Source organism: Vanessa cardui, chromosome 26, assembly GCF_905220365.1.
Source record: "Vanessa cardui chromosome 26, ilVanCard2.1, whole genome shotgun sequence".
Taxonomy (NCBI): domain Eukaryota; kingdom Metazoa; phylum Arthropoda; class Insecta; order Lepidoptera; family Nymphalidae; genus Vanessa; species Vanessa cardui.
In genome coordinates, this window is record NC_061148.1 from 9390168 (window position 1) to 9416331 (window position 26164).

General features: G+C 33.9%; 1 protein-coding gene and 1 non-coding gene across 2 annotated transcripts in view; one reads left to right on the plus strand and one right to left on the minus strand.

The window, feature by feature from the left end:
* Nucleotides 1-26164, minus strand: part of LOC124540760 (putative serine protease K12H4.7) — a 41101-nt gene that overhangs the window by 702 nt on the left and 14235 nt on the right. Inside the window, exons 4-10 of the mRNA XM_047118467.1 lie at nucleotides 24082-24192; nucleotides 19940-20073; nucleotides 16803-16941; nucleotides 15426-15571; nucleotides 13265-13393; nucleotides 6491-6623; nucleotides 5817-6014 (exon numbers count right to left, since the gene is read on the minus strand). Coding sequence (XP_046974423.1) covers nucleotides 5817-6014; nucleotides 6491-6623; nucleotides 13265-13393; nucleotides 15426-15571; nucleotides 16803-16941; nucleotides 19940-20073; nucleotides 24082-24192 — 990 coding nt within the window. The remainder of the gene's footprint in view (nucleotides 1-5816; nucleotides 6015-6490; nucleotides 6624-13264; nucleotides 13394-15425; nucleotides 15572-16802; nucleotides 16942-19939; nucleotides 20074-24081; nucleotides 24193-26164) is intronic.
* On the plus strand, nucleotides 13788-13859 carry Trnad-guc. Its single transcript has one exon. It is a non-coding gene; the product is annotated as a tRNA-Asp (tRNA).

Consider the following 26164-nt stretch of genomic DNA (forward strand, 5'->3'; position numbering starts at 1 on the left):
TTTTTATTTTTTGTGTTATTGTGTAACAAATTATGTCCGAATATTTTAAATTTGTTTCAGTAAGAACAATGAATAACTCAATGGAACAAATTCGTCAGTCAAGATCTCCAGTGTTAAGCACTGCCAAGCGACATCGAAGCCGGGAGGCCTGTGGCAGAGTTGTCTGCACGCCGCCGCGTCGTAGTCGACAAGCGAGAGAAATCGAACATCGAAGTCGAAGTCGGAGTCGCAGTTGCAGCGGTCACAGAACGCAGCATGTCAGCAGGGAGCGACATCGTTCATCGAGACCAGCAACACGAAATCGATCCCGCACGCGTGGAAGGTACACGGATCCGGCTGATATACACAGTGAGTTTATTTCAAAATTTACTGATATTATTCAGAGTATAAATGGCAGTCACAGTAAGGAACATTTTGTGAATTCAAACGTTGTCCCAGAGTTCGATCCGTCTCAAAAAAATTAGACAATAAGTAATTGGATAACTAAAGTTAATGAATGTGCTATTTTGTATGGATGGAGTGATAGACAGATTATACATTATGCGTTACCTAAGCTAAGTGGGGTAGCAAAAAAATGGTATGAAGGGTTATCTACAGTTTTATTCACTTGGGCAGAGTGGCAAACGAAACTCTTAAATGCATTTCCGTCAGATGAAAATTATGGTCAAATTTTATCAGATATGTTAGAAAAGAAAGCTAAATTTGGAGACTCTTTAGAGGATTACTTTTACGATAAAGTAGCGCTAATTAATCGTTGTGATATTAAAGGGAAAAGAGCCGTAGAATGTGTGTTGCACGGGATAGAAGATAGGTCGATTCGTTTAGGTGCAGAAGCGGCACAATTTGATAATCCAGATAAATTGTTAGCTTATTTACGAAATGTATCAACTAGAAATTTTGATAAAAGTGTGAAGAAAGGTAGTAAAGATATTAAAACTAATACTTATAGCTATAAAACTTCAATTAAGTGTTATAATTGTAAAGAAGAAGGCCACCCAGCCTTTAAATGTCAAAAACCCTTAAAAAAATGTATAAAATGTTCAATGTTAGGACACCTGGATAGTGAATGCTTTAGTAATAAAAAAATGAGCAAAAAAGAAAAATTCTTTTAATAAATAAAGATTTTCGAAATAATGAATTAGATAAATATGTACAAGATATATATATAAATAATATTAAAAAAGTAGGATTTATTGACTTAGGGAGTGATTTAACATTAATACGTGAATCAGATGCAAAAGAAATTTTCAAACAATGGGATAGCAATGATAAAAGGCCTATGGTAGGATTCGGTGGCACGATTATCCACTCGTTAGGATCAGGCATAGCTAATATTAGTATCCAGGGCGTAAATGCTAAGGTACGTTGTTATATAGTATCGGATTCATTATTAAAGTATCCCTTACTTATTGGTCAAACTTATACCGAACAATCACATGTTAATATTTTAAAGACAAACGATAAACTAATTATTATGAGCAATTATGATGATTACGACAAAAACCAAATAAAAATAAAATTAAAAGTTGCCTCTAACATTACAATTAAACAAATAGAAATAGTTGAAGTCATGAGTGACCCAAATATACACGGATCATGTAAAAAGCAGTTACCGGGGACGTCCAAATAATGAATATATAATTCAAGAAGGTATTTTTAAAATTGAAAATGGTCATGGTTATGTGTTAGTTATACCCTTAGTATCCACGCCGATCCAATTTATAAAAGGTGAACTTATAGCCAGAGCTGAAATGGTATTAGAGTCTTTCGGGTTAATTGAAGTAAATAGAATTGAAACGAATTTAACATTAATGCTGTTTAATTTGGATCAAATAAATGTTGGAGAAATCTCTTATAATTATAAATTGAAACTTTTGGAATTAATAAATTGTTATCGCGATTGTTTTGCAAATACTTTGAGCGAATTAGGCTGTACATCGATTGAAAAGATGTCTATTGATCTGAAAGATGATCAGCCAGTTATTTACAGACCGTATAGATTGTCTCATAGTGAACGTTATGAAGTACAAAGTATGATAGATGACTTAAGTAGAAACGGTATAATACGTGAATCAAATTCTCCGTATGCCAGTCCAATCATAATTGTGCGAAAAAAAACCGGTGATAAGCGACTCTGTATCGATTACCGTGCGTTAAATAGAAAAACCATTAAGCAACATTACCCCTTACTCCCAATGGAAGATCAGATGCATAGACTTTCGGGATATCAATACTATTCTACTCTCGATTTAGCTAGTGGTTATTACCAGATAGAATTAACGGAAGAGTCCAAACCTAAAATTGCATTCGTAACCCCAGACGGCCAATGGGAATTTAATAGAATGCCTTTTGGTTTAGCTAATGCACCAGCCATTTTTCAAAGGACTGTTCATAAAGCCTTAGGAACACATAGGTTCAATACTGCTATAGTATACATGGACGATATTTTAATACCATCTGTAACTATCGATGAAGGCTTAGATAAATTGAAAACTATATTTCAAAAATTTAGAGATGCAAATTTAACATTAAAATTATCAAAATGTTTGTTCTTTACTACTTCTATTGATTATTTAGGTTTTCAAATAACATCTGAAGGTATTAGGCCAGGGAAAAATAAAATTGAGGCCGTTCTAAAGTTTCCTATACCAAAGTCAGTTCATTGTGTTAGGCAATTTTTAGGATTAGCAAGTTTTTTTAGAAAATTTGTTAAAAATTTTGCGTCCATAGCTAAACCTCTTACATGTTTACTTAAAAAGAATTCTATATGGATTTGGGAAAAAGAACAACAACAAGCATTTGACGAATTAAAAAACATTTTAGTAACGCGACCAATACTTGCCTTGTACGACCCGTCTCTCGATACAGAGTTGCACACCGATGCTAGCAAGCGAGGATTAGGCGCGATCCTACTCCAAAAGCAAAAAACCAATGAACTTAAGCCTGTAGCATATGTTAGTCGTCAGACTTCTCCAGAAGAACAACATTTCTCGTCCTACGAATTGGAGACATTAGCAGTTGTGTCTGCTCTAGTTAGATTTCGGACATATCTCTTGGGAATCCATTTTACTATCGTTACAGATTGCAATTCTTTACGTGCTACTTTTCTAAAAAGAGATATAATTTCAAGGGTTGCCCGTTGGTGGTCACTTATTCAGGAATTTGATTGCACTTTCGTTTATAAATCTGGCACAAAAATGTGTCACGTCGATGCACTAAGCAGAAACCCTATATCAAACATAAATAATGAAATAAATATAAATTTACCTTCTATTAATAAAATTGATGACAATTGGTTAAAGACTGTTCAATCATGTGATAGCGAAATTGAACTTAAATGGTTAGTTCCTAAAAGTGTTCGCTGGCAAATTTTAAAATCAAATCATGACGATATTGGTCATTTTTCGTATGAGAAAACTTTTTCAAAAATAAAAAATAATTATTGGTTTCCGAAAATGAGAAAATTTACAAAGAAATATGTACAATCATGTTTGCAATGTGCACATAGTAAAGTACCGTCAGGAAAAAAATCGGGATATCTTCATCCAATACCAAAAGTTTCTAAGCCGTTTCACACAGTTCATGCTGACCATTTAGGTCCATTTAATGTTAGTAAAAATAATAATAAATACATTTTATTAATAATTGACGCGTATAGTAAATATATATCTTTAAAACCTGTAAAAAACACAAAAGCAAACACCACTATTAGTGCCTTTAAAGAGTTCTTTAGAACGTTTGGTGTTCCTCAAAGATTAATAACTGATAGGTATTCTAGTTTCACGGGAAAAAAGGTAAAACAATTTTTGACAGAATTAGGCAGTCAGCATATAATGAATGCAGTATCTACACCACGTGCCAATGGGCAAGTGGAAAGATATAATCGTACCATACTTGACGCTTTAACTGCCATGAATCATGGACTTGATGAAACATTATGGGATAGTAAAATTTTAGACGTACAGTGGGGTCTTAATAACATGGTTAATAAAAGTATTGGTTATTCTCCAGCGGAAGTTTTGTTTGGTGTTAAATTAACAGGGATGTCAGATAGTAAATTAACGTCGGTGTTGGATAATGATAAGAATAGAGATGATAGAAATTTGTTAAAAATTAGGTCGGAAGTAGACAAACGAATAACTAACAATCAGGAAAAACAAAAGCAATTATTTGACAAATCAAGATCTAAGCCACGAAAATTTAACATAGGTGAACTAGTTAGAATAGAAAAATCAATTTCTTGTCCCGGAAAAAGTAAAAAATTAATATCAAAATGCTCTGGTCCTTATAGAATATTAAAAGCTTTTCCGAATGATAGGTATTTAATAGGGGATACTCCAATTACTAAACGAAAGGGTAGAGCAGTTTATGAAGGAATATATCCAGTAGAGCGTATATATCCATGGCTAAGTTTTAAAAGTCCTAACGATGATGATAAAGAAAGTAATAGTGATAGTTGTTAAAATAGTAAGAGAAAAGTCTTTAGATTATTTGTATTTGTACTCTGAATAATACACACCAAATGAATATTATAATTCGCGGTATAGGAAATATAAGTATATAATTTGAAAGGATACGAAAATATGATGAATAGATTTGATAGGGATATAATATGGATATGATATGGATATGATATGGATATGATATGGATATGATATGGATATGATATGGATATGATATGGATATGATATGGATATGATATGGATATGATATGGATATGATATGGATATGATATGGATATGATATGGATATGATATGGATATGATATGGATATGATGTGGATATGATGTGGATATGACATGGATATGACATGGATATGATATGGATATGATATGATGTAATACGATGTTATATAATATGATATGTGATATGAAAATGTTAAAATGATCTAATGTAAAATTGTGTGATATCAAGATTAATTTAACATAAATATATTAATTTATGAGATAAGATTTAGTTTGTATACTATAAACTTAAACGTTTAAGTAAAATGAATAACAATGTTATATATTTTAATTGTACTTAATTGATTTTGTATAATTATATCATATTTTCAAATTATGTTCACAATATAATTCTAATTAAGATAAATAAAAGGAATTAAATATGTTTAAGAGATATTATTTGATAATTTTGTTCACGAGGACGTGACAAGTTTGTCAGGATGGACGAGTTGTAAGCTATTTAAATATAAATAATATGTATTTTACGTAAATATGATTATGATTTGACTATTTTTTTAAATGTGAAAATATGAGCAAGGCGGGTAGTCAAATAAATTGTAAATGTAAGAAGGGTAATAGCTTTTAAAAGCACTGGGTGAATAGATTCACTCTCAGTTCGTTTGGGGTTTTGATGGCGAAAGTAATTTAAGGTAAGATCATTGTACTAATTGTAATGTTCATTGTATTAAGTTAAAAATGTGTTAATGTTTAAAATGTGTTGTGTAAAATAAATATACTATGTGATGTGTATGTTCTGTTTTATTTTAGTATAAAATATTAGTAAAACGTTTACAATTGTTATATAAAATTAGTACATATGTTTATATTAGTGGGTAAAAAAGGCTACCTGCCGTCTTTTCATTGTGTCAAACGTCTACGAGCTTCCAGATAATAGTAAATTTTCATCGAACAATTCAGCATTTTTTAAAATAAACATCCTATGTCAGTTATTCTAATAACAATCGTATTGACTTTGCTAAGTGTAAAGTAAGTGTAAAAGGTATAAGAATTACAAATCGATAAAATAACAGATTCGTAACGGTCGTAACTTTTGGCTTCAAAGATTTGAATAGCTATTTCACATTCACATACCTGATAGCTCTGCAATGCGACACGCGAGGTACCACGTGAACAGGAGATAATTTGGTCGCGTGTGTTGCGTTCGGCCCCATCGGCGACCACGGGTCGTGACCACCGACCGCTGACACCACGTGGTCAGGCATGTGCGTCAAGCCAGCGAATAGGTTGTTCGTTCGTTCTATACCCGAACGTAGAAACGATTCGTCGAAGCTGTAGACAAAACATTTGATCACTCATTGAATTTCAAGTGTTTGAGAAGTTGCTTCGTCTAAAACATTTATTGTATTGAGGGTGACTTGACTTCATTAATACACGAAAACCAGCTAGGGAGACGGTTAATTTGCCTCTTAATGGCATGAAAACTTGCCATTAAGAGGCATCCTCCATCAGTTAGCCTTTTATGTACCTCTGCCACAATAAGACATGAGATGTCAAATTTCTCATACTTTCAACTACATTAAGTGCCACTTAATCTTCAAATTCAAACAGAATAATATGAAGTATCTATGTATGTTGGTTACATAACTACGTGGACGTTTTCCCACCTCCAGTATAATATTTTGGTCCATAAGATTGGTCGTCATGTCTGAAATTTCTTAAGACTCAATCCACGTTAGTATATCATATCAAAATCATTTCCACCGCGCTGTCCGTAAAACAAAAGTAGTGCAATGAAAAGTACGTACGCTGTAGAGAAAAAGTCCTTGCACATCTGGTGGAAGTAGCCCAGAGGAACAGCGGAGAGGAACGGCTGGTTTCTACTGGTTGTGGTCTGATACCAACCGTACTCCACGCAGGTCTGGTACGTCCAGAGACGCACTGGAAAATGAAATTATTATATAAACTATATTTTAATGAAATTTTATAATATTTTTACACGTATCAATCATCATCTATGTATAAAGTAAAGTAACAGCCTGTAAATTTCCCACTGCTGAGATAAGGCCTCCTCTTCCATTAAGGTTTGGAACATATTCCACCACGTAATTCCAATGCGGGTTGGTGGAATGCACATGTGTCAGAATTTCGATGAAATTAGACACATGCAGGTTTCCTCACGATGTTTTCCTTCACCACGAGCACGAGATATATAGCGGTGCTTGCCTGGGTTTGAACCCGCAATCTTCGGTTAAGATGCACGCGTTCTAACCACTGGGCCATTTATGTATGTCAAATATATTCTTATAACTACAATAAAACTCGCACAAGAAACTTGCACTTTCATTGCAAAAACAAAAGTTAGTCTTGTGTGTAGTTATGATTCCTACGTGAGATAGCTCGTCTGTGTTTGTGTTTCATATTTATAATCATAATATGAATAATTTATATGAGGAATATTAGGATATATAAGGAGCTATCTGTCCTGGGGTCAGTCGGGTACAATTTCTCTTGAATCTGTTTATTGATTAAAACCGCATCAAAACACGTTGCGTAGGTTAAAATATGGAGAAAGCGTACAGATAGCGGGAAGCGACTACTATGGTTTGACCCTTTTATGAAAGTTTAAAAATATATAGCCATTATAGAGAATCATCATTACATAGTATAAAACAAACTCGCTTACCGCTGTCTGTCCCTATATATGCTTATGCCTTTAGAATTACGCAACGGATTTTGATGCGGTTTTTTTAATACATACAGTGATTTGAGTGGAAGGTATTAGTATATAATGGACCCAAACATGGACAAATAAGTGAAGAAACAAGAAAAAATTCTGTAGTATATTTAGTATCACTGCAAACGTGCGCAGCCGGGGCGGGTCGCTAATAGTATATACATGGGAAATAAATTATGTATGGTTAATTAATATAATATAATAATGCAAAGGGTAGTTTATTATTGTTACAATCTTGTATAAAATTCGAACCGAGAGATTTACATTTATAGAATAAAGATTCAATACAAGAGTGTACTCGAAATAAATATATTTTTATTACGACGTTATGTTTGGAGAATAAATTTAAAACAATAAAATACAAGTATTTACAAGAGAATCACTTCTGCAAATAATTCTCAGATAATCGTTAACTCACGTTTCGAGTTAAAGATATAATTAAAAATGGCGTGTGATTACTGGCTGGCCTCCATGATTTTCATTTAAATAAAGATGTAAAAATAACATTTAAAAATTATATTATTTATAGTCTTGCTTAATTAAAACCGAATGAATTAATTAAATTATATTTATTTAACTTTTATCATAATTTATAGTATATTTTTATGAGTGTATTATATTTTTGGTGAATATTTTTCAACTGTAAAAATATTAATTTTCGCGTGTTACAAATATTTGTATGGATTTAAATCTTTGTATCGAGTATTTAAACCTTTGTACTGTTTACGAATAAAACTATTAGATGACAGTTTTAAGTTACAATGTTTAATAAAAAAAATTGCGTATGCTTTATTTGCTGTTTGCTATACTGGCCTTTACAGCGTATAGCGAGGGTGGATTCTATAAGATCACACGTCGTCGGTGAAGCTGAGACCGCTTCTGCCCGTAGCGCTATTAATTCTTTTCTGTTTTCATGATCTTACCATATTGGTTTCCATCGGGGGAAAGGCTGTGTGGTGTTGTATTGTTTTCCCTACACGGGAATCGTTTGTGATAGTGATGCTATCATCTGTTTGGAAAATTTCCTCTGAAGATGGTGTATGACATGTGTCTGCATGGTGTGTGCTTGTGCTATCAACGGATTACTATGCTTTTTAATTCGCGGTTTCGCAGCGATACCAAAATCTGTAACATCTGTAATCGATTAATTTGTGATGCTTTAATGTCGGCAAGGGCTCGCATGAGTCTTGACGGGACGAATGAAGCTTCTGGCAATTTCAAAATTTGTTGATGTGTGCCAAAAAGGCACAGATTATTTAGCAAATGTCACGTGCGGAGGAGAAGACACAATAGTGATTGATCGGTACGGTCGACTCCATTTAATTTTGTAGACGAATTGAAAACACATAACTTATTTTTTATTATTATATAAAATAATTAGCGAATCTGAGCCATAATATCGCACCTAGTATTCGGAATTAACAATAAATACGTTAATTAACGCGAACAGAAGGCGATAAATTAAAAATTAACGAATCCAATCGAGGGACTGATTGAGGAAGGTTTAAGTGTAAATTCATTGAAGGTTTTTTGTGAATTATGACCGGGAGCATTGTCGGCGTGCTCTCCGTACGCCAACAGACGTAGACCCTTATTTTAGCGTTACGTAAGCGGTCGGTTAGCGCGGGAATCCGTTATTAATTATACCTCGAGTGTAGTTTGTCACGCAACTCGTAGATACGTCCCGCAGCGTGTTTTTACAAAGGACTTGGTTGATGAATTTCCAAAAACTTTTGCAATTAATTTGGAAATATGTGTTAATTAATTAACGAGGATTGTTTTTACGATAAATTTAATTATGCAGACTGTGTTTTTTAACTAACTATTATTATTAACAGCCTGTCAATATTCCATAGAGCTGAGATGGCCTAGCGGTTAGAACTCGTGCATCTTAACCGATTGCGGGTTCAAACCCAGGCAAGCACCACTATTGTATATGTGCTTAATTTGTGTTTATAATTCATTCAAGGAAACGTGCATGTGTCTAATTTCATCGAAACTCTGCCACATGTGCATTCCACCAACCCGCATTGCAACAGCATGGTGGAATTTGTTCTAAACCCTCTCCTTAATGGAAGCAGTGGGAAATGTACTGGCTGTTACTTTACTTTTTTTTTTACTATATTCCACAACTTCAAAGCAGAAAGGCTCTATTTTTAATGGAATCTTTAATATCTCCACCGCAGAGGACGATGTGAACCATAAAAAAAAACATAAAAATTCAACAATACTTGCCGGGGTCCAGGATCTGTAATATACGAGTTGAATGCTATGAATATTATTAAATGAAATATATAAAATCTCTGTACACTTATAAATTAAAGTGTCTCGAGTGTGTTCAGATCAAAATGAACGTGATTTAAGGATTCTCTTGTAGGCACTTTTGAATTAATTAACAAGATTGAATTAAGCGTGAAATATTACCGGATCCGAACATGGATTCAATTCAGAAGAACCGTCAAAGATTACCAGTACTCACAGATTAGGTAAGTAATGTTATAGTTATTTAGATAATTGTTAAAAATTTAGGAGATTCATTTAAAAAAAAAATCAGAAAATACTTTATTAAAGTAGGGTTTTACAAGCACTTTGTAATCGTCATTTAACAATGAAGTGAAGCTAATAAGCTAGATTCTACCGAGACCAACCGGCAAGAATATCACTAGTTACTCTTTTTCAACATTTCAAAATACAGTCATGTTAGTTAAATACAATTATTGTATGTAAAATAGGATATATTACATACAATAATTGCGTGGAAGTCTACAAGTATTATTTCCTTTTTTACATTGAATATATCATTTTAACTAACACTTATAAAAAATAAAAGCGCGCTAAAATTAATTAAACCGCCATAATAATACCTATTTCTTTTTGTTTGGACAGAAAGATATTGACGCGACTTGTAATTTATTAAAAGTGTTACTTTATTTATTTGCGTATTACTTGCAGATAGTTTTCATTTTAATTAAAAAAGTCTAAAACAGTGTCAATCTTTAGTCTATTTAATATTGCTTGTTGTAGATATATAACAACTTAGGTGTTTATATATCCCTTTTTTATTTTTATGGTATAGGTTGGTGGACGAGCATATGGGCCACCTGATAGTAAGTGGTCACCATCACTCATAGAAAATGACGCTGAAAGAAATATTAACTATTCCTTACATGTTATGTCATGTCCCTTGTGCCTGTAGTTACACTGGCTCACTCACCCTTCAAACCGGAACACAACAATACTGAGTACTGTTATTTGGCGGTAGAATAACTAACTGGTGAGTGGGTGGTACCTACCCAGACGGGCTTGCACAAAGCCCTCCCACCAAGTATTACTTATAAAACACAAGCTTAGACGGACTATATATAGGTTGATTGTGAAACTTTTATTTGATATTATATACACATGCACATATATGTATATGCGTTCTTCACGACATTCGCCTAAACGAGGTCCCTACTCTATCAAGTGTCATCCATTCGCAATCAAAGTGTCTGGAGACATCACCTTCTTCATCAGCGATCTAATTCTATGAGCGCCGACGGTGGCTTTAGTTCTTTATTCATTATTATCAGTTCCTTATTTCGTATTCTGTCTGGCAGAGAAACCCACAGCATCGCGCTGAGCGAATTTGAATTTGTGGACCGTTACAGTTGAGATTTAAGATTTTAAATGAACATGGTTATTTTTAATATTAAAATTATTATTTTCGGGATATTTACCATGTTTTTTATTTTCGTTCGGTGGACCTCGATATTTCGACATTATCTACGAATGTCTTTTTCAGGAGAATGGTATATTTGTATGAGTATGGTAAATATCACGAAATTAATAACTTTAAAAAACATATTTTACCCAAACGAAGTCGAGATAAATAAATAAATATTGGACAACATCACGTACACCCAGACCCAAGACAACATAGAAATGTAATAAACTTCATCTACATCGACTCGTCCGAGAATCGAATCCGCGACCTCGGAGCAGCGTACCCAATAGGTATTTAATGAGATAATGTCTTTGCTAACGTTGTTTGACCTTGATACATGTTTGTGCAAGCCGTTTGATTGGATTAAGACATATGAACTTTAATTTACGACTATAATAAAAAATTGTAAAATTTAATTTTAGATCAATGCAACATATACACAGGTATTTAATATATACAATATTTATGCAATATTTCGTTATGGTAATTAATTAAAATTACGTTAATTATGAAAAAAGATTAAAGATTTCAATAATGGCTGGCCGTTGCTAACTTACATAAAGTGGTAAGTAGTCACAACTATTCTACGATGTTATATCCAGTAGGCCTGTTGTTGCACTGGCTCACTCGTGTTTAAAATCGGAACACAACAATACAAAGTATAACTGTTCGGCGGTAGAATATATGGTAGGTGGTACTTATCCAGACGGTCTTGTACTTGTACCGTACCATTAAGTAAAATGTGGTTATGTATAAATATCTTTATTTAATTATCAATTAATTATAATACTTGTTTAATAAACATTTCGGCTAGAATTTATCATTGTGTAAATTCATTGTAACGTAACGAAACTTTAGTGTACAAATGTCGGAATGGTATTATTTGAAATTTATTATTAGCATAAAAGCCTTAACAACAAACCAGCCATTGAAATGCAAATGGCTCTCGAGTTTAGAGTTACCAGGACTTAAAGAAGCTTTCTGTGTTCCGCGGAATATGGTTTTAGCATTATTAATTACTTCGTCGAGAGATTTTCATATTCCGATAAATCGTTTATTTTTAAAAACAACAGCCTGTACATTTCAACACAACCCACTGCTGGCCTCTTCTCCGTTTAAGGAGAAGGCTTGGAACACATTCCACCATGCTGTTCCAGTGCGGGTTGGTAGAATACACATGTGGTAGAATTTTTATGAAATTTGACACATTCAGGTTTCCTCGCGACGTTTTCCTTCACCGCCGAGAGCGAAATTATTTTTAGACACAAATTAAGCACATGAATTCTGATATGAAAATAAAAGTACAGAAAGGGATTATACTGTCAAATAGAATATTATATTATTTTCCGACTATTACGATATACCCATTACTTTTTATATCAATTAATATTTTAGAGTATTTTTGTATGAAGATAAAGAAAATTTTTAAAAATGAATATTTAAAAATTATTAAACCGATACTCCGATATCGGATGGATGCTTCTTTCAAATTGGTCAATAGCGCGCCGTGTGTAGTCATGCTTATGTTTCAAAGTCTATAACATAACTTCGGCCATAAGGAACATAGCATCTTAGTTTCCGAGGTTCTATACCTAGTCAATATATACGGAACCCTTCGTAATCGAGTCCAACTTGCGCTTGTCCCGTTTATTTTTAATTTAATAGTGTTACGGTACACCAGATCTGTCCACGTATTTTTGATTTTATTGTTTAACTGAATATATTTATTTTTTATTTTTTTTATTTTATGGTATTGGTTGGCGGACGAGCATATGGGCCACCTGATGGTAAGTGGTCACCATCGCCCATAGACAATGACGCTGGAAGAGATATTAACTATTCCTTACATCGTTAATGTGCCACCAACCTTGGGAACTAAGATGTTATGTCCCTTGTGCCTGTAGTTACACTGGCTCACTCACCCTTCAGACCGGAACACAACAATACTGAGTACTGTTATTTGTCGGTAGAATAACTGATGAGCGGGTGGTACCTACCCAGACGGGCTTGCACAAAGCCCTACCACCAATAATAATGTTTGAAGTGAGCTGGATACGAGCAGTGGCATGCTATCGGAGAGGCCTATGTCCAGCAGTGGACGAGAAAAGGCTGTTGATGATGACGATGACAGTGACATACTTGTGCTCTGCGGTGCGTCGTAGCTGGTATTCGTGTGTGCGGCGATTTGCTCAGAGTACCGGGATTCGATGCACGGCTGCGTCCAAGGCTGAGAGGTTATCCAAGCAGCTAGACGATGTACTGGGTCACCTGTAAAAAAGCTCAGTAATACATTTTCTGCCTTGTCACATAGGGATGTGACTAGTAATAATTCTATGAGTACTTTTAATAAATGTGTTTAATTATTTATTAGAAAGCTTCACTGAATTTTTTTATGAAGAATTTGGTGTAAGTAAACAGTAAGGAATTTTTGTTATATTATTTTGTTTTCTACGCTAAATTTTACAATAATAGGTCCTAATCAAGCGCGATGACGTAACAAATATACAGGCTATCACATAAAAATATTATTAAGATTTTTTGTTCGTATAATATGCGTATTTCACGTAGGTATATCTTATCAAACAGAAGTCAAACTATTTAAGTTAAAACAAAATATATATATTAGTTTCATATGTAGAACAATTTCAACTATCCTATCACATCCTCGGTAGTATAGTGGTAAGTATCCCCGCCTGTCACGCGGGAGACCGGGGTTCGATTCCCCGCCGTGGAGTTCAAATTTTTTTTACTTTTTTTTTATTAAAGCTTTACTTTCTCTCGAATATTTTTTTTGTAATATTTTTTTCACGTATTAATATTTTTTGGTTATATTTTCTGGTTAAATATAAAACAAGTTCCTACGAAACGAATGAACTGTGAAATGTTATACAAACAGTTGCCGTTGTTGCCTATTGAATGTTTTATATTCACCTACATTTTTTATCGAGAAATTCTCTACACGTTGACATCGTTGGAAGACTATGTCAGTCAACATATGGAGATGATGAAATCTATATCTAGGCTCTAGATCTTCTAATCTAGGTGGAATTGACTTACACGTGGTCACTGCTTTCGTGACGTCTGTCTTAGGAAAGAATTTTAAAAATTTATCGGCGAATTATTAGCTTATGCAGCTAATGAATGATCACTTATGTGTACCTACTGTGTATAGTTTTGAAATAAATTACAATAAACGTACATATATAATACATAATTTGTTTAAGTACATACAAAACAATCTTGTTTTTGAAATATTTTTAATTTTAAATATATATTTTAGTTAGATTCCCAGGCCACCCATTAAATTCAAATTAAAAAAACAATTAATAATATTTTCAATTATATTTAAAATATGCAAATGGAAAGAATTGTGTGTGAGAAAATCTTAATTGAAAAAATAAACATTTATTAATTGAAGCTATTGTTTATATGCAACGTAGTGTAGATGGCGCCACGGTCTGTTGTTAGCAGGTAGCCGTGCTGTTTATATGATTCAAATCAGAGATGTCGTCACTACCACAATACATATACATATATACAATACATATACATATATTCGCCCATATCTTTATGGAGGTTCAAAGGCGGTCTTTTACACGATTTACAGGAGATCTGGCAGAAATAACCGCGTATGAAAAAGCTGTGTGATCGCTCCAGGCTACATAACCTCTCTCTTTCTCTCTCTCTCTCTCTCTCTCTCTCTCTGTATTCCTGTCTTTTTCTATTTTGTACTTATAATATTTCTTGTGTATTTCTGCCAGGAAAGTGGAAGTTCACAACTTTTCTCTACTAAAATATGTTTACCAACTTTCCTCTTTTATTGATTTTATATTTTAATGATCTTAAAGTTAGATTAATCGTTCAATATTGAAAAAGGTTTTTTCTCAAGGAGTACCTTGAGGCCGTTATCAATGAGTTTTGACCCACTAGTGGTTTTCCTTTGGAGAATTTATATATTTTGCTGTAACTCGCCGCTAGATGGCGCTGCATTACATACAATCGTCTAACTGTTTAATCCGCTCATTATGACAATAATAAATCATGGTATATATTACATATTTCCGATGCTAAAATTAGTCTTGATAGTATATTAAAACACACTAAAAACATTTTTATACAAAAACCGCATGTAAACTAGACTAGACTATTATATTTAGTATAAATAATGAAACGAGGGAATATTAACAAATCGGGCCAAATATCAACTCTTAAAAAAACGGCCAAAATTAAATTAGATTTGCAATGAGTTTAGTATTAACTGTTATTGTTTTTGATTGCTTAAATAATTGTGCTGTCTTACCTAGCGTGCTGTTAGTGAGTCGCTCGCATGCCGCCGGTATCTGGCCCGGCGTCGCATATTGCACCAAGTACGCAAAGGTTTCGGTGATGCCGAACCAGAAGAAAGTTGCGAGGTCCAGAGGCGTCGCGCTGAGAGGCGAGCAGGTGCTGCGGATTCATCAGATTATTAATTTATATCTCATAAGATCTGTGGGTACATTTTCTCTATGGGAGATTTATTATACTTCAGACGAGTGTTCATTGAACTCTTTGAAAGTATTAGTGTGTTTTCCATGTCGACCAAAGGATTACTTTTTGATGATTTCATTGTTTTTTATGCAAGTTAGATAATACACGTTAGACCTAGTTGCCCTATACTTACGCATTTATCATTATCTGTCCCTATGTATACTTAGATCTATAATATTTCGCAATAGATTTTGGTCACCATTTATCATAAGGTGTTTGTTTTTCCCATCTGTCTTCTTTATCATAAAAAAAAACATAAATCAAGAACATAAATCAATCTGATCTAGTACTTACTGATTACAGACAATGAACTATTAATTGACCTAAATATTAAACAATTACTTTCAATTCAAATGAATTAAGAGGCAATACAAAATAAGGAAAACCATTAAACGCGCAAAAAGCAAAGTTAGCATTTATTTAATAACTAATTGATTAATATTTTTTCCTATTTCTTTGTATAAGATTTTATTTTCTAATGTTATCCATATATCGTTTAAATATTGTTATTTATGTATGTATATACTGATTATTACTACAAAGCCCTCGATGTACTCTAACACATCCTACGGGCTATACTATATCTATGTAATCAAAGGCTATGGAATTTAGACATAGACAAATTATATACCTAACAAGACATACATACAGCAGATAATTTAAGTGCTCTTTTTAACACAAAAGCTTAAAACATTAACAGCATGTAAATTTCCCACAGCTGGACTAAGGCCTCTACCCATGAGAAACAAGTTTTGGCCATATTTCACTACTGCTCCAATGCGAGTTGGATACACGTGGTAGAATTTCGTTCAAATTAGACACATTTTCGTCCGCCGAGCACGAGATGAATTTAAACACAAATTAAGCACATGAAATTGCAGTGGTGCTTGTCTGGCTTTGAACTCGCAATTGTCGGTTAAAATGCACGTTTTCTAACCATTGGGTCATGTCGGCACTACACAAATGTTTATTACATTACAAACAACACAGCGTCGCTCTCGTTGTCAAAACGACGTGTTTGAAATTGATTATTTACGAGAATTATTTAACAGTAATATCATACTAAGTGGTACTAAATGTACCACTTTACTGACAATTAAATAGCACGTAAGTGAATACGATTGATTGATTATATATCCTGTTTACTCACTTAAATAATCGCGACACTTCCTGGACTCCAGTTGGCGTTTCCAGCAGTTGCATTACGCGCCTCATCGCCTCTTCGACAGAGGACACGCACGCCTCGCTGCCTTGTTCTCGGAGCGCCTTGGTAATCACTTCGAGGTACTCTGAAATGCAGTAAATACTTGGGTAACCAACGACCCTTGGCAGGGGAGACTCGAGGATAAAAAGACACAAATATGCGTCTCTTGTTCCAGCATTATATTGGAATATAAAATATTATTTTAAATTTCAACTACAATATTTGAACTGTTCAAGGAAATTTTATGTACTCGTTTTGAAAAATAAATTAACGATGCTAAAATGACGACCTCCCTGGTCGAGTGGTGTGTACACCGCTTTTCATGGGTACGACGCCACTCCGAGGTCGCGGGTTCGATTCTCGGCCGAGTCGATGTAGAAAAAATTCAGTACTTTTGTATGGTGTCTTGGGTCTGGGTGTATGTGGTGCCGTCATTACTTCTGATATTCCATAACACAATTGCTTCAGCTACTTACATTGGGATCAGAGTAATGTATGTGATGATGTCTCATATTTATTTATTTATTTATTACTTATTATTTATTTATTTATTTATTAAAAAAACCAAAAATTTAAAAGGATATACGCATAATTATACTCTTTGTAATTATCTATACAAATAATAAAATTGGAGCGTTTTTTGGTAATATTAAAATAATCGCTTTATACTAAATGTATTATAATCATATGTACAATAACCCTTTTAACAATTTCTGCTTGTTTGTTCCGGCCAATCTCTGAAACGGTTGGACCGATTTTGACGGTGCTTGCACCAGCTGACATAATAAGGAGTAACTTAGGATACTTTTATTTTATAATTATGTATAAAAAATGACGTCACGCTACATTGTCAGATACGGACAGTAGCGGGTTTCTCTCAGCAACAATTTAATATCATAAAAGCTAATATACAATTAATAAGTTATAGTAATATTTACGAACTGAATAGTATGTTTTTTGTTAGATTCTAACGCGGCTAAAGTCGCCGTTAGAGCTATTATAATATATTATTTCATCCGTTTTCATATAAAAAAGTCCCGCGTTAAGCCCATTCAACGCGGTACTCACACAAATTACACAATACTACAAATTACAATCTCTCTGACGTCAAACGGTACTGTGACATTTTTTCTTACAATATTTCGTTATTATTTTTGTATAATCTTTGAAAGTACAACTTTTTGTTTCTAAATGTAAGTAATCGACGGCTTAGTGCGTGCGGTAATAACAATATTTGTTCAGTTAAGATATATGTTTAGAACAAACACCATACAAATATCAGCGAGAGTTACTTATCTGTTTTGCTATGCAATCTGTATCGAGGAAAAGCTGGTTCGTTTTATCTGTTTGTCATATTTTTCAAAATATACTATATTGTTTTGCTTTAATACTAAATAAATAAGTTTAAATAAGTGTAATTATAATCATATTTACTTATTATTAAACTTGTACTGGATATTGTTGTGTTCCAGGTTTGTAGGTAATAAATAAATAAATATGAGACAACATCACATACATTAACTCTGATCCCAATTTAAGAAACTAAATTACTTGTGTTGTGGAAAATCAGAAGTAACGGCGGTACCAGAAACACTCAGACCCAAGACAACATAGAAAACTAAATGATAATCTACACCGACTCGGCTGGAATCGAACCTAAGACCTCGGAGTGGCGTACCTATGAAAACAAATGTACACACCACTTGACCATGGAGGTCGTCAAAAAAGTGTATATATATACATATGTATAGTGTATGTATATATTCCAAAGTGTCATTATAGTTATAATTTCTGCTACTCTGCATAACTATAAAAAAGATAATCTAACTAACGAACGTGTCAGCTGCAGTTGTTTATAAAGTATATCGAATATTTTAAAACAATAAAAATTATACGATATTTTAAAAAACTATTTTGCACGCGGTCTGCGAGTCGAATTATTAAAGTGAATTTCGTTTTGCAAACTATTTCCGAAGGGTGGCATTTTTTGTTCGTTTCGTGAATGTTATTTTAGAGACGTAATAAAAATATTTCACAATTTAAAAATATATGTACCTCTTTCAATTTTTGTATATTTAACATAACAATTAGACTATTTTTTTAAAATTGTAGGATCAAGCAAGATTCATTGTCCTGAAAAATAATTTATCTCGTTAGGTAAAAAAAATCTAGACGAATTGTAATAAATATAAAATAAAAATAAAGTAAAATTTAAAAAAATATTCCGAAATGGTTTCGTTTAAATTTCGTGAAGATCTGATGTTGAGTAACGACAGGCAACGGAACTCTTCAATAAACGCCGCCAAATTAGCCGCGATTGCTGAATATTGTTGCTATGTGCTATTGAAGTCGGTTTTCTGTTTCTTAAATTAGTTGTGTCTTGGCCGAGTTGGCCCAGTGGTTAGAACGCGTGCATTTTAACCGATGATTGCGAGTTCTATCCCAGGTAAGCATCTCTGAATTTTTATGTGCTTAATTTGAAGGTAGTGAAGAAAAAAACATCGTGAGGATACCTGCATGAGATTAATTTCAACAAAATTTTGCCCCATTTGTACCCATCAACCCGTATTGGAACAGCGTGGTGGAATATGCACCAAACCTTTATCCTCAAAGGGAGGCCTTATCCCAGCAGTGGGAAATTTACAGGCTACTAATTATGATGTCTTGGTACTAATAATATATCTACCGCCTTTTGTGCCACGTTTGTTGTAAGTGTTGGATGCATATTTATCGACATTAATATAGGTTTTATCTAATGCTATCAGTTTTTCAGCTCTGCACATTCGAGCGCCGAGTGACTTTTGTGCTGCTTCTAGTACTTGGTGGTGTTCGAGGTAAGGCTCTGTGCAAACATGTCATGTAAAGCATCCACACAAATATTCTAACTCGGAACAGCAATATTTATAGTTGTGCTAGAAGTGAAGGGTGAGTGAGCCTGTGTAACTACAAGCACAAGCAATATAACATTATAGCTCTCAAAGGCGAATGTCTATGGGTGGTGGTGACTCCTTACCACCAGATAGCACTTTAGACTATTGTTTAGAATTTTTGCCTAATGCCTAGTTGAGTTGTGTGATCTGTACCTGGAAAGTCTTCCTGTGCGTGCAGCGGTCCGCTGTCGGAGAAGGCGACTGTTATGAGGTGAGGGTACGCGAGTCGCATCCAGGTCGCCATGCTGCCAGCGTACGAGCAGCCCACGAGAGCCACGTTGCCCGCTCTGAAGTAACAATTAGTATTTTCTATTAATATTGTTATCAGCTAACATTATATAAATATCATTTTGAGAAATTGGATTCAGAATGTTATTGGAATTGCATTATAATGTTTCATATTGATGCCTTTTGTGTTATCGAAAGGATTACAGCATCACTGGTGGGAAGAATGTAAGCAAGTGTGTAAGCACAAGACGTGAGTGAAGAAGTATTACATCTTTAAACCATTTAAACTACATTATTTTGCTACACATACACATAAATTATATCGATTGCACACAAGAAAATAATTAAATTTAAAGAACACGGTGTAGGTAGCAAGGGTTTCATCTTAGTATAAGCTCTGCTAATGCACAGCACTGATTGACTGATATTTAGGCAGACGGATTTACGGGTAGACTACGGGTACCCGTGACCACGAACGCTGTAAAGTGCTCGAAACGTCGCGATGTCCAAAATAATTAATATACGCGATTAAAATCCGTTATAACTAGTTTTATTTAAATGTGTAATAATCGCGAAAATTTAAAATAATTTATTTCATTTTGTTTTTAATATTTCCTGTCACTTGTAACTGTATTTAAATCAGTACAGATTTATGTTTTAGATAAATGGATGGATTTGTTATTAAATTTAAGATAAGATTAAATATTATTTAACGGTTAACACGTCTGAGCTTGCATGTTAGAGGGTGGAATACCTACCTACGTATGAAAGTAGTCTACGGGGTTCAAGTTTGCTTCAAACATAATTTCATTGAATGTGGTTTAGCCGTGAAAGCGTAACACACGTACATACAGATTTATTTTCATTTTTATAATATTACATATAGGTATCTATACATAATTGTAAGAAAGGATTTAAAAAAATAATAGGATTCTTCAGCAGATTATGTGGAATTGTGGAGCGTTAAAATTTATGCCGAAGAATAATAAGGGAGTTGGATATTTTAAATACGAATATTTTAAGCTCACAATCACTATACTGATTATTATAAAAGATTCCTCGTTAAGAAAGACAAACTTTAACATTTTGTTAAAAGTAATAGGTACTATTCGAGTATAAAATAAAAAATAATAATTTAAAGTAGACTTAAAACAGAAACCAGTTTGTAAAAAAAAGGAAGCTAGTTATAAGCCCGTTCTTATCTTCAATAAAATATTGCAAGAATAAAGTAAAGGATGTATTTTTTTTTTAATTTAAGTAAAATTTTATGTAAATTGAAGTAAGGCACGAATATGTTTAAGAGGTAAAATTCGAACATTTACTCTGGACAGGTTCCAAGAAAGAATCAACATCGGAACGTATTCTCCGCTATTTCTCTCTTCGAAGAGCACATTTAAGATATCGCGGTTGTCTTTTAAAGTACTCTAGTTACCCTTATCGATATCACTGGAAATATTACGGGTGTATTCCGTGATTTGTTAATGAAAAATGCCTTAAAGCATCAATCAAATTCAATTACAATACTCTTTATGAGCCTATTCGATGGTTCATAACAGTAGTTTTGAATCTTCATAAAGAATTAAATGTAAAGGTACGTTCTGGATGTAGTAATTTGAGTAAAATGTTGTACAGTATTAAGTATTGTCCGTTAAAAATGACTTTGATACACCAATGTCAATTAAGTGAACTATAGTTGGACAATTTTTTCATTATGAAACACGCTTATCGTAGATATTTTGAAGACTAACAAAATTGTTGTATGATGGTTGTGTATGGGAATTTGAACAGTAGTTTTTCGTGTATTAGGAATCAAAGAAACAAAACAGTAGGTAGTAGGGCTTTGTGCAAGTCTATCAGGGTTATTTTATCAAACAGATATTGTTGTGTGATATTCTTGTGGTTCTGTGTGAAGGATGAGTGAGCCATTGTAAATGCATGCACAAGGGACATACATACATATACTATCTTTTTACTCAAGGTGGGTGGCGCATTAGCGTAATTTAAGGAATGTTTGAAATTTTTTTCACAAAGCACACCAGTCTGTGGTGGTGAACACTTATCATATGACCGTCGTATTTATAAAAGAAAAACTGTTAATAACATTAAAAGAATATTGAAAAGTTAAAAATCTGTACGTGAGAAAATGCAAGCGGAACAGAAAAATATAACGTACAATATTAAATTGATCAGCGTTAACTGAAAATAATGGAACGACAAAAGTTAAAACTGTGATGTAGTTGTTCAAGTTCTAAGAGGAAACTCTATAAAAGAGATCCACAGAGGATCACTAAACGGAGGAAATATCACAATAAAATGTATTAATACTCGGTTTAAACTCGAGCGACTTTTCATGTGCCCAACTTGTGTTTATAATTCATCGCGTGGTCTGCGAATATTCTGAAGCAACACTTGTGCATGTATCAAGTCATACTTACATTTAAATAAATGGATGGATGTTATTATAATCGAAAAGTCTATTGAAAATAACGAAAACTTATTACTTGTTGCTACTGAATTGTGCCTGCCTGATATGTTAATCACAAATTAAAGAGTTGAGATGGCCCAGTGGTGGTCTATCTTAACTGATGTTCGCGGGTTCAAACCCAGGCAAGCACCGCTGTTTCATGTGCTTAATTTGTCTTTATAATTCATCTCGTGCTCAGCGGTGAAGAAAATCATCGTGAGGAAACCTGCATGTGACAAATTTCATAGAAATTCTGCCGCATGTGTATTCAGTGTAACAGCGTGGTGGAATATGTTCCAAACCTTCTCCTCAAAAGGGAGAGGAGGCCTTTAGCCCAGCAGTGGGAATTTACAGGCTGTTGTTGTTGTTGTAATCACAAATTTTTAGTAGTGCGAAATATAGCTGAGTTGTTAACAAATCACGTGAAATGCGTATTTACCTACTTCCTTTGGAATTAGCTACAATATTGTTGTAGTTTGACTTTTGGAGTGAGCGAGCCTGTATAACTACAGTCACAATGGAAACATCTGAGTTATACACTTACCCATATCAATCTATATGCATAAAATAACAAGTCCTGTGAACCGATTCATTATCGACGAGCGTGAACTGTTAACTTTAGGGCCTTAAGATTTTGAAAGTAGCGTTGTTTTATTGGGTAGACACCCACTAATGGTGGCCATACACGTTATGGTGGCCATACACGTTAGGGTTTGCAGTGTGGTTATAACCGTACATGCTTAACCGACATGCAAACCCTAGTGACATAGAGCACATACACGTTAGGGTATGCATGTACAATTTTCAAGAAACTCTCAGTCATAAATAGTTGCAGCTACGTGACGGTGTTTTGTAGGACGTTTTCCTAACCTAATTTACTGTACACTGTATCGCCAACAATAGACGACAACGATGTGTTAATTTTTCTAACGACATCGCCTTTTGTAGCTGTAGGTTCCAATTCCTTTAGCTTATTTATCAATTTACCGTACGCTGCCGATCTTTTGTCTCTGTCGTGATAATCTTTGCACTTTACGCGCCAAAGACAAGGTTCGGATTGGTAGATAGCAATAAATTCTAGTATGGCGTTGCGCTTGCGACTCGCCATTTTGAATTTCAACGTGATGGTGAGCGCGCGCGACCTTCCACTGCCACTGGCTATAGGATACTGAGAAAACTGCACATGCAAGCACGAGCGGGCGCCACACACGCTCGGCTATGCATGCGCGCAAACATAACCGAGCGGCAAAAAATATATTTTTTGATATTCGTTAGGTTGCATGTACATGCACCGATAACTGTACAGTTTTATAACATACATGCTAGGGTTTGCATGTCGGTTAAGCATGTACGGTTGTAACCACACTGCAAACCCTAACGTGTATGGCCACCACTAAGGGGGTGAAATAGGGGTTGAAAGTTTGTATGGAATTTCATCGTTTTTTAAATTAGAAAATTTATTTTTGGGATGCTGATTAAAATGAGATGAATACCCAAAAGGGGTGAAATACACACAAATGTGACAAAAATATATTCAACGTCCTCGCGAGCAAGGCTGCAGGCAACAGCTAGTCGGTTGACAAACTAAAGCGATAATACTCACTTGAATTTCCCATTTTCGAATCTGTCACTCTTAACGTACTGGATGAATTGTGCCAAGTCGCCCAGCGCCTGGTCCACGGTCAGGTATCGCAGCTCCGGGACCGTGGTGCCGCTGTAACAATAAATCACTTTAAGAATAGGGATTGGGATTCAGTGGTCTCGAATTCTTAGCATTTCACGAGTACGTGTTTTTTGTGGAAATAATTTATTTTCTTTTTCAGTTGTCTGGTTAATTTAGTACCTGTTTAACAAATACTTTTACGTACGTGTATTAAATAATACAGGTTTTATCTTAGGAATTATATTGGACCGATATAACCAGTAAAAAAACACATAATTTCATACACATACACGATTAAATATGTTTACTAGAATATTAAATTATTGCTCCTAGTTTGAAATACCCGAATGACACTTAGTATACTGTTCTTATTTAAGCGATATCATAATTAAACACATAGAGATTCAACGATTTTTGTTTCGGTTTGAACCCGCACTCCTGTTATTTATATGATAACCAGCTTTAAACAAAAGGTAATTCTCAACTCTACGTTACATAATATATAATTTTAAGTATGCCAATACATGCATTTGTTTAAAAACAATATGAATAAATAAAGAATATTATTTTACATATTTCGTATAGATGATTAAAAAGCGTGGACCAAATATTTGTCGAGTTTTAGGCAGTTAAAACATATTTTTCAAAATTAAAATAAAATGTGCGCTCTATATTTAATTCAATAACTTCAATTCTGTAAAATAACGATTTGAAAGCGCTTGTTAAAGTCTACTTGAATAAAGTATGTTAGGATATTGATTTTATTAATAACTTTCTTGTTTATGAATTGATTGAGTTTAATATTTCTATCTACTATAGAGGCGAGATGGCCCAGTGGTTAGAACGCAAATCATCTTAACCGATGATTGCGGGTTCAAACCTAGACAAGCACAACTGAATATTCATGAGCTTGATTTGTGTTTATAATTGAACTCGTAACAACGTACTCGGTACTAAACATAAACACATTATTAATTTCTATGAAATTAGACACATGCCGGTTTTATCATGATAAAATTTTGCCACATGTGTATTCCACCACACTGCATTGGAACAGTATAGTGGAATATCTTCCAAAAGTATCTCCTCAAAGGGAGAGGAGGCATTAGCCTAGCAGTGGGAAATTTACAAGCTGTTGTTGTTGTATAGACTATCCATTTTATTAATATTAGACATCGTTGAGTTTTTAATGTGAAGGTTGACTTAGAGGAATTAAAGACAGTTTCATGTGTGAACGGAAATAAATCGTTCTTTTGTTATTTGCTCGGAACATATGAATGTCACGTAGTTAAGTATAAAATTACACCCTCGCTGGCTCGCGTCATCTCTTGACCGCGGGTCATTTGGACAATCGACAATTAACCTGTGACGCGCCAGGGCTGCCACCGGTCAGTTATATTTAATATTCCGTCGTTGCTCCTCGTCTTATAAAAGTCGAAATCGAAAAATGTTAAAAAAATACACAATGTCTTTGGCGGGAGCAACGACGGTTTGTAATGTAACGTTATCAACGTCAAAAGGAGCGTCACCATTTTATCAGCTTAAGAATTTGATGTTTAATTGATTATTCGAATTAAAGTAATAAATTATACTTAATTTTATAATATGAATACGAATATTGGATGCGTATCCAAGGCCAATACGATTTATAGTTTTTCTGAGAGATTTGACACTGTACTTGTTTTTGAGTACATACTTGTGCCCTGCTTGTGTAGAATTGTGATAGTTGTAACTACGTTATATAATCACAAATCGACTTTTAAGTAGTCTAATATTTTTCATTTCAATTTACTTAGAACTCTAAAAAATGTTTTGAATACGTAATTGTTGTTATTTACTTTTTGTGCATATTTCTTTGTTTTGATATTGTGTTTTGTTTAAAGTCGTTTTGTTCTTTATGTTAAAATTTATTCAAACAGCAAACTTAACTGAGTATTTTATTTATTTGAAATGTTGAGGTGTATGATTAGATCCTGATTAAATAAATGAATTAAATGATCAGCAGCCCTATGAGCAATTGTTC